This window comes from Odocoileus virginianus, chromosome 2, assembly GCF_023699985.2.
Source record: "Odocoileus virginianus isolate 20LAN1187 ecotype Illinois chromosome 2, Ovbor_1.2, whole genome shotgun sequence".
Lineage (NCBI taxonomy): Eukaryota > Metazoa > Chordata > Mammalia > Artiodactyla > Cervidae > Odocoileus > Odocoileus virginianus.
The window spans coordinates 100,887,899-100,897,056 of record NC_069675.1 but is presented as its reverse complement, the minus strand read 5'-3'; the positions used below and the strand labels follow the sequence as shown (position 1 = coordinate 100,897,056).

Genomic DNA, 9,158 nt, shown 5'->3' with positions numbered 1-9,158 from the left:
GGTGAAAACTGCTGACCACGGCACGGAGACCCCAGACCCCAGACCCCCTGAAACCAGCAGGCTGGTGATGCTCACAGCCGCCCGGAGCGAGCACAGGCTGCTCACACCTTTGAGGCCCCCTCCCCCTGCGGCCTTTGAAGCTGGTCTCCTAACCAGCAGCTCGGGACGGTCTGGGGCCCAGGCCCGCCGTCCCTCCCCGGGCTGCCAGCCTCCTGAGTGAAGCAGCTTTTCCTTCGCCAGCTCTTGGCGCTCGAGTATCGGCCTTTTGAGCAGCCGAGTGTGGGTTGGGTAGCGGCCTCATCTGATTACAGGTTCACTTACTGACTTCTTTGTCTGTCTGCTTCCAGCAGATTAGGCTGTGATCAAGGCAGAGATAATTCAGAAAGGGAGGCTGAGGCATGGCGGATGCGGAGCTGCCCCACGTGCAGGCTGGTGTCAGCAGCTCCAGCACAGGCTGTCGAGAAGGTCATCCTTTCTTCCAGAACTGCCGGTACACCTTTGTCCAGAGAACCCGTGGGCCTCCTGCTGACGTGCGTGCCTGCCTGACCATCACTCACACGGACCTGTGTCTATACACACGGGCTAAATGACTTCTTATCTGCCTCGGGCTGGCTGCTCAGAGCCTGCTTGGCCTGCCAGCTTCTGCCCATTTCCCAGCGAACCTCAGCTGGGCCGTGGACCAACACTGCCTCTTGGGCACCCGGTGCCCGGCTGTCTCCTTCTGACAGTGGGCCAGGCTGAGGGGCCACTGCGGAAGCCAGGGTGTCCTGGGTCCAGGCAACACCCTGTCTCTCCAAGACGTGGCAGGGCCACGTCCTTCCAGGCTCCGGGAAAGGGTCACACAGACCAGGAACACGGGAGCCTCTCCCTGTGGCTGGACCTGCCTCCTCGTCTCCTGAAAGGGCACTGGGCCTGCCCCCTGACCACCCTGGGGAGGGCAGGCTGCTGCTCAGTGGCACCTTGGAGGGTAATCACGGTAATTACTGGGTCCAGCTGAACGTTCGGTTCCGTCCCCAGGGGGTAGGGTCATGCGAGTGCATGGTGGCCGGCGGGGGCACACCCTGCCCTGTATGGGTACAAACATGCCTTTGTGGGGCCCTGGGGTCCACCTGTGGCCCTGGCCGCCTTCTCGGGTCAGCCCCGAGTCCCAGGAAGGCACGCCAAGACCAGAACCTCCTCTGTCCCTGGGAAGAGAAGGGGGCCCCGGCGCTGGCCCAGTGCTCTGTGTTCCTGATCTGGCTGCTGTGAAATGCAGTCAGCTGGACACCACAGAGGGCAGTCAGACAGGGTGAGTGGCCACCACGAGGGAGGCCTGAGCTCCCCCGGAGGCCGGGTGGCCCCTCTGAGGGCGGGGGTCCCTCCATGCCCTGGACGTGCGGTGCGAAGAAGCGGGCACCACCCAGGGCTCAGACGGGTGGACAGACACCGGTGGGACCATTCAGGCGGGAGCTCCAGGGCAGTGGGCTGGGCGGCCCCCAAACGCCCCATCCGGGCCTGGGAAGTGGGACTGAGTTACCGATGGTGAAGTGAGATCGCCCTGCAGCCCAGGGCTGGTGTCCAGACAGACACGTAGGAGGAGGTGTGAGAAGACAGAGTGGACGGTCGGGGGTGTGGCCACAAGCCAGGGGCCACCGGGGGCTGCTGGAGGCAGGAAGGACCACCCCACCCCCTGGAGACTGCAGGGGGCCGGCCCTACCAGCACCTGGATCTCAGACTTCGGGCCTCAGCACTGGGAGGGGATACATTTCTACCGTTCCCGGCCTCCCCAGCCTGGGGGCCCAGGACATGAAAGCTGTTCTTCACAGACAATCCATGGGGAGTGTGACACAGTTGGGATGTACGTGGGAGGGCTCCCCAAGGAGGCCGTGATGAAGCTGAGCCCTGAATCCTCAAAGAGGGCAGAAGGTCACAGGCCAGGGGCCGTAGGGACAACTGGCCGCCAGGGCAGAGAGGCCAGGACTGAGCTGGACGCCCCCCCACCGCATTCCTCACCTGCCCTGTTCTGCGGGTCAGACCTCCCACTCACGGCAGACCCTGCAGGAGGGGGAAGGTGCGCTCAGAGAGGGGAGCAGGCTGAGGGTGAGGCCGGAGGTCCCCTCCCATCGCCCCACGTGCAGGGTGGCCCTCCGCCCCCCACAGACCGCGTGGAGCCCTGTGGCCCGGCCCGAAGGCTTAATGAGCCATGGGTGGAAATGACAGGTTCCCTTGCCAGCTGGCCACGGAGTGTGGGGGTCTGTGCCAAGTGCCCCGGGACCCTGGGCCAGGGGGTATAAAAGGCGGCTGAGGGAGGGCCTGCAGAGCCTCTCGGAACCTCAGCAAAAGGACCTGCCGGCGGTGTGAGCCCAGAGCCCCCAAGATGAGCATCCTGACCCTGACTCTGACCGTCGCCCTAGGCCTGACCTCCTCCCTCGGCCTGACCTCGGCTCTGCAGGCCCGGGACAGCCTGTCCTTCCAGGGGCCGGATGTGAGGCTCCGGGGGACGGTGGGGGTCGGGGGTCCCAGGCTGAGCCCTCCCTGTCCACGGAGGCCAGCGTCTCGGGGTCAGAAGCGAGACACGGTTTAGGGCTCGGCCCTGACCCTCCCACAGACAGTGACCGCCAGGGCGGGGAGACTGGGGGCCAGCGGGGCCTCCGCCCCGTGCGCTCAGCCCCATGCGGTGCCCCAGGAAGGTGCTAGAAGGAGGGGCTGCAGATGTGCCAGGGGGGCAGCCTGGGGGTGTCCGAGGGGCTCCAGGGGGCGTCGGGGTGGAGGGAGCTGGCTGTGGGCGGGGGGGCTGGCGAGGCGGAGGAGAGGCGGCCGCCAGGTCCACACGTGTTTCAGGTTTCGGGGAAGTGGTTCATCACGGCCTTCGTGGAGAACAAGGCCCTCACGGGGGACAGGGTGTCCCCCGTCACGTTCTGCGCTCTGAGCGACACCCACGTGTGGGCCTCCACGACGCACAGGTGAGTGCGCGGCGCCCGGACGCGCGCGGGCCCCGCCTTCCCGGCCGAGGCCCTTCATCGGGCGGCGGGGCAGCGGCCGCGAGCCCGCCCCCTGCTGGTCCTGCCGCCATCCTGCAGGCGCGGAGAGGCTGGGCGCCCGTGAACTCTGCAGGAGCAGCGGCCGGGGCGCTGCCGGGACGCGATGGAGTAGCGGAAGGCTCCACCTGGAGTCGGGGTCCACTGCGCTGCTGCACGGTCGGGGTGCGGGCCCCGAGCGTCCCCAGGGTGGAGGGGGCCTCAGGCCCCTGAGCAGGAGGCTGTGTCTTCCAGGGACCGGGGCTACTGCTACGACGTGGACTTCGTCCTGGAGAAGACCAGCGTGTCCGGCACGTACACTGCCTGTGAGTGGGGGGGTGGCCCCCAGAGCCGGAGCCACAGGCCCGGACCTGTGGCCGGAGGGGGCCGTCAGGATGGGGCGCCCCTGCTGGGGCACAGGGCAGGCGCGGGCCCCAGGGGACAGGGGACTAGATCTGGGGTGGGGGCCACGGCAATCGGGGGCCCCCCGCCACCCTCAAGCCAGGCCCCAGGACTCGCCGCTAACACGCCCGGCCCTTGGTCCTCCGCAGCGAGGGGCAAGACCCATGTGGACGTGGAGGAGTTGCCTTCGAAGGATCACCTCCTGACTTACTGGGAAGGGCCGTTCGAAGGGGGAAGGTTCAGAGGAGCCAAGCTCTTGAGTGAGTCCCCCTCACCCCGGCCTGGCCCCATCTCTGCTCCAAGGGCCCTGTCCACCTGGCCACAGCCCTTCTCCTCCCAGGGCTTTGGCGCCTCCGAAGGGGCAGCGCTTGAGGGCCCAAGACAGGCACAGGCCCGAGCGCTGGCTCCGGTGCGCCCAGGGGCCCGTGCAGGCGGCGCCCTCTGACCCGACAGACCGCTCTGGAGGCACATTCCAAGTGCCACTCCCTGGGGTCTTGGGCCAGGGCCGGGTCAGCGTGGGGGAGGCGGGAGGTGTGGACGGAGGAATTCTTGGGGCAGGGACCCTCACGGGGGGCAAAGGCCAGGCTTCTCTAGTCAGAGGGCAGCGCAGTTCCTCTGGGAACAGAGCCCTTCCAGGTCAGGGGCCGGACCCTGCAGGGGGCTCTGGGATCCGGCCCGAGTCCCCCGGAGCCCCCAGGGACTTGTCGGAAGCCCCCGGGGCCTCCCCCGCTCCTTCCCCGGGACCTGTTGGCTGGGAGGGGCCTGTCTCCTCCGCACCTGCTCGGCGCCCACCCCAGACGGACCCCTCCTGCCCTGCGCCCTCCCCCGGTGCTGGGAAGTACCCTGCTCCTGGGTTTCCCCTGAGGCCTGACTCACCAGCTGCCTGGCCTGCAGGTAGAAATCCTGACGTGAGCCCAGCGGCCCTGGAGGCCTTTAAGAAATACGCACAGCGCAAGGGCTTGTCCCCGGAGGACGTCTTCACACCTGAGCAGATGGGTGAGGGGCCGGCCCGCGGCACCCCCGGGTCCTCTCTGCATCCTCTTCCCGCCCCGGGTCCCTCCCTCCATCCTCTCCTGCCCTTCCCCAGCCCCTCCGTGGGGAGCTGTCAGCGCTGTGATGGGTCACAGGGAGCCCAGGGGCCCCGCTCTGGGCCTCCGTGACCCACGTCCGGGCTGTGGGCGGTGAGGGGTCTGGGACGCTGTGCGAGGCGTCTTCTCACTCCTGGGCTTGTCTTGGTCTCTACAGAAAGCTGCGAGCCTGCAAGTGACTAGGGTGAGTGGTCCTTGAAGCAGTCAAGTGTCCTGGTTCAGTGGGGCGTCCGGGTCCACCGGGCTCCCCAGGGCAGGCAGGGGGACCCCGCGTGGCCGGGAGGAGGCGTCTCTGCTCTGGGGGCGGCCGGGCCCACCCTGCAGGGTCTGTTCCTGGGCTTCACTCCGCAAGTCAGGCCCCCTCTGCACCCAGGGCTCACTGTTGTGTAAGTCGGGACGTCTGTGCCCGCCCAGCTGTGCACCCGGGAAGGTGCATTCCGCCCCCCACGCTGCAGCCCCGGGGGCAGGGAGAGCCCCGTCTGCCCCCTTCCTTCACGACCTCTCCCCTCCTCTCCAGGGCAGGGGGCACTGAGGCTCCACGGCAGGGCCCGGGCAGCGCCATCAGGACCCGCCCCCTTCTCCCCCGGCCCTCCCTCCCACCCCCTGCTCCCCGCCCCCCTTCTCCCCCAGCCCTCCCTCCCCACCCCCCTGCTCCCCGCCCCCCTTCTCCCCCAGCCCTCTCTCCCCTCTTCTGGCTTCAAATAAAAAGCTTCAGCGTCTCCAGTGGCTCGGCCTGTCTGTAGGACCCCTTGGGGGTGAGGGGGAGGCCGGGGAGGTGGAAGCCTTGCAGGAAGGACCAGAGGACCTGCTCCTGTCCTGGGTCCCCATGGTGTGTATCTCTGTCGGATAGGCGTGGGGGTCCGGGGATAGGCGGGTGCTGGCAACTCTGCCTGAAGTCGTGGGGGGATCTCTGCAGGTCTGATGCCCTCAAGCTCAGGTTTGGGTGGTCATGTGGCTAGGGGAGGGGTATGATGCCCATGAGTGCAGGTTTGGGTGGTCCTGTGGTTGGGGGAGGGTGTGAGGGTGGCGGGGTCAGCCCCAGCCCCAGGTGGGGACACGTGTGCACGTGGGGATTGCCCGGCCCCCTGGGCCCCCACAGACTGGAGGCTGAGGTGGGAGTGAGGGGGGCCAGGCACATAGGACAGGGATGGCCGGACACTGGGCCCCGGACCCGGACACCTCTGCTGGTCCCCCCCACCCCCCAGGCCTGGCTGCACACAGGCGCTGCTCCTGGGGAGGGGACCGCATCAGCAGTGACCTCTGGCCTCTTCTGACGCTGACCTGCAGTTTCCCCAGATCCCCCTGGGGCATCATACCACCTGACAGCCAGCCGATGGCGACCAGGGTCTCCTTTCTCATGGTGGGAGGGGACCCCAGCCCAGCCTCCCTGGAGACTGGGGATGAGGGGTCCCTCCACACAGGGTCAGTGTGGCTTCCCAGTGGGGGTGGCCAGCTCGCCTGGGCCCTCCTGGACACAGCAGGCCCGCCAGGCAGACGAGGGGTCCTGGGCACTCTGTTCCCTCCTGACGAGGAGACACCAGACAGGGCGTCCCCCGCAATGCAAGCCCCTCTCCAGTGTGGGGGCGCCCGTGGAGCCGCCATGCTGGGTCCTCTGACGGCCCACCCCCAAGTCCTCCCTGCCGGCCCCTCCTGCCCTCTCCCCATATCAGGGGTGATGACACTGGGCCCCCGGATCACCAGGATCGTCTCTGTCTCACGCTGAGCTGATCAGCCCCTCCCACCCCCTCCCCATATCAGGGGTGATGACACTGGGCCCCCGGATCACCAGGATCGTCTCTGTCTCACGCTGAGCTGATCAGCCCCTCCCACCCCCTCCCCATATCAGGGGTGATGACACTGGGCCCCCGGATCACCAGGATCGTCTCTGTCTCACGCTGAGCTGATCAGCCCCTCCCACCCCCTCCCCATATCAGGGGTGATGACACTGGGCCCCCGGATCACCAGGATCGTCTCTGTCTCACGCTGAGCTGATCAGCCCCTCCCACCCCCTCCCCATATCAGGGGTGATGACACTGGGCCCCCGGATCACCAGGATCGTCTCTGTCTCATGCTGAGCTGACCACCCCCTCCCGCCCCCTCCCCATATCAGGGGTGATGACACTGGGCCCCCGGATCACCAGGATTGTCTCCGTCTCGCGCTGAGCTGACCGGCCCCCTGGTCCAGCCACACCTTCAGGTCTTCGCCCCGAGCCTCACCTGGTCCTCGACTGGCCGGGAAGGGCACGCAGGCGGCGCTGCCAGGACCAGTGAGAGGGACGGTTCCGGGGCCTCTCGGGGGCAGGGCCCACGCCAGGCTGACTGCACGGAGCAGACGTTCCTTCCTGCCACCGGACAGAGAGGACAGGGCCACCGCGTGTGAGGAGCCACGGGCCGGGGGGGACTCACAGAAGGGCTGAGCCCCTTGGGAGCAGCAGGGGGACCTCCCAGGAGGGGAGCCCCGGCCTCGTGACCTCAGGGTGACGCGCCCCCAGCAGAGGGCTGCACGGTCAGGGGGAGGGGTCACAGAAGGGTCTGGGGTCCGGCGGGGATGGGACCCCCACCACCAGAGTCAGAGCTGTGCAGTGTGGGATCGGCCTGGAGCCTTCCCCTACCTGCGCACAGGCAGACACACTCACTCACACTCACACACACTCATATGCACTCACTCAGACACACTCACACTCAGACACGCTCACACACACAGACACACTCATACACAATCGCACATACACTCACACATACTCACACATACACACACTCAGACACAATCGCACATACACTCACACATACTCACACACACACACACTCACACTCACACACACACACGCGTGCACACGGAAAGACAGGTGTACACGTGAGCGTGCACAGGAGGCACACATCAGCACCCACTCACACGTGTTCACACGTGTACACACACATACTCACATGTCACACAGCAATGCAGCATGTGTCTGCACAAGACAAATTCTGTGTGCCTGTGCACACACAGAAACATGCGTGTAGACACACACACACTTCATAGCGTTCAAACCCCCCCCCGGGTGGAAGATGTGCTGTGAACATTTCCCTTGGAGACCTCCAGCTGTCTCTCTCCTTCTGTCTGTCTGTCTGTCACATGCAGATTCATTCACCTGTGTGTGTGTCTCCCTGCCAACATCACATCCATGTGGTCTCACAGCCGGGATCCTGGATGCAGAGGGTTGGGCCACGTGTCTCAGGTAAGACCACCCTGGGATCTCCCTGCCAGCACCCACTTTAGCAGCTATGGGGCATTCAGTCATCCCTGTGGACCACGGCTGGTGGATCCCATCCCCTCTCCACGGACACGAATGTTTCTAGTCCCCTGCTATTTCAACCAGTACTGTGATGGAGACTCTTGACAATGCATCTGTGAAAAACTGTGAGGATTCCTAGGGTGAGGTCCTAGGATTCACTCTGCAGGCACACGCCCCTGGGATCCTACCCCGACACCCCCAAGCGCACAGGCACACGCGTGCACGTGGGCACACACATCACGCGAGGATCCCTGTGGGTGAGCTCCTAGGAGTCGCTCTGCCGGTAAAGCGATGCACCTGTGGAGCTCTGGGGTCCCACACACAGCTCTCCCCGAGGGGAGTGTCCTTCCGCGCCTCCCTCCGGGGGCTGCTGGCCCTGCTTCCTCACGCTGTCCCCAGGGCTGGTCGTCAGCAGACGGGACAGCTGCCAGGGCAGGGCGACCCGGCGTCTCCAGGCTTCCATCCGTGTCATCGGGAGGCCCAGCACCCCTGACACACTGAGCCACGTGCATCGCCTCGTTAGATGGGCACGTGTTTGTCCTCTGTCCCTTTCTAGAACGTTGACTTTCACCATCTGGGGACCACAGGGACGCGAGGGACGCTGTCCCAGCTTGTGGTCTGTCCTCCCAGCTCTCTGCATGTCTGTCTGTTTGGCCGCAGGAGGAGCCAGGCGCTTCCCTCTGTCTTCCGGCTCTGGGGCCACACTTAGAGCAGGGGTCTCCACCCTGAGAATGTACATATATTTACAAAACAGATTTCAATTTATGCATCTCATCTTTAACTCACCTGAAATTTCCCTTTTATATAACAAAAATGCCACTTCCGATTAAAAAAGAAAACAAAAATTAACTACTCCCCTCTTAAAATATGTGGCTGGCACAAAAAGCGACCTGGCATGATTCTGTTCACAGGAAACACCCAGAGCCGGGCAAGAGAGAGACAGAAGCAGGTTAGGGCTGGGGGTGAGGGGCTGGGGCGTGAGCGCTTTGGGTCAGGGCTCCCTTCTCGGGAGGAAATCCGTCCGCCCGAGGCCGTGGGGAGAACTGTAGACTGAACGTCCTCCACACTCCAGAAGTGCACACTTTAAAATAAAAAAAGACTTGCTTACATGAAGACACAATACTGTGTATTAATGCACACATAGGGAACTGAGAAAGGTGGTTAATGCCAATCCTACACGCAGGGCGGCAGAGGAGACACGGGTGTAACGAGCAGACCTTTGGACTCTGCGAGATGAGGGTGGGAGGACTTGAGAGGATGGCGTTGAAACATGCACATTACATGTGAAGTCGATGGCCAGTGCGAGCTGGATGCATAAAGCAGGGCACCCAAGCTGGTGCTCTGGGACAACCCGGAAGGATGGGGTGGGGAGGGAGGTGGGAGGCAGGTTCAGGATA

At 65.0% G+C, this 9,158-nt stretch overlaps 1 protein-coding gene across 1 annotated transcript; it reads left to right on the top strand.

Annotated features, from left to right (window-relative positions):
• The first annotated feature begins 398 nt into the window (after positions 1 to 398).
• On the top strand, positions 399 to 5,155 carry LOC139037028 (vomeronasal secretory protein 1-like). Its single transcript, XM_070472875.1, has 8 exons — positions 399 to 513; positions 2,394 to 2,464; positions 2,821 to 2,919; positions 3,133 to 3,322; positions 3,548 to 3,658; positions 4,293 to 4,394; positions 4,644 to 4,670; positions 5,004 to 5,155. The coding sequence occupies exons 1-7, from the start codon at positions 399 to 401 to the stop codon at positions 4,667 to 4,669; spliced, it is 714 nt and encodes a 237-aa protein (XP_070328976.1). The 3' UTR covers position 4,670; positions 5,004 to 5,155.
• Positions 5,156 to 9,158: the final 4,003 nt, after the last annotated feature.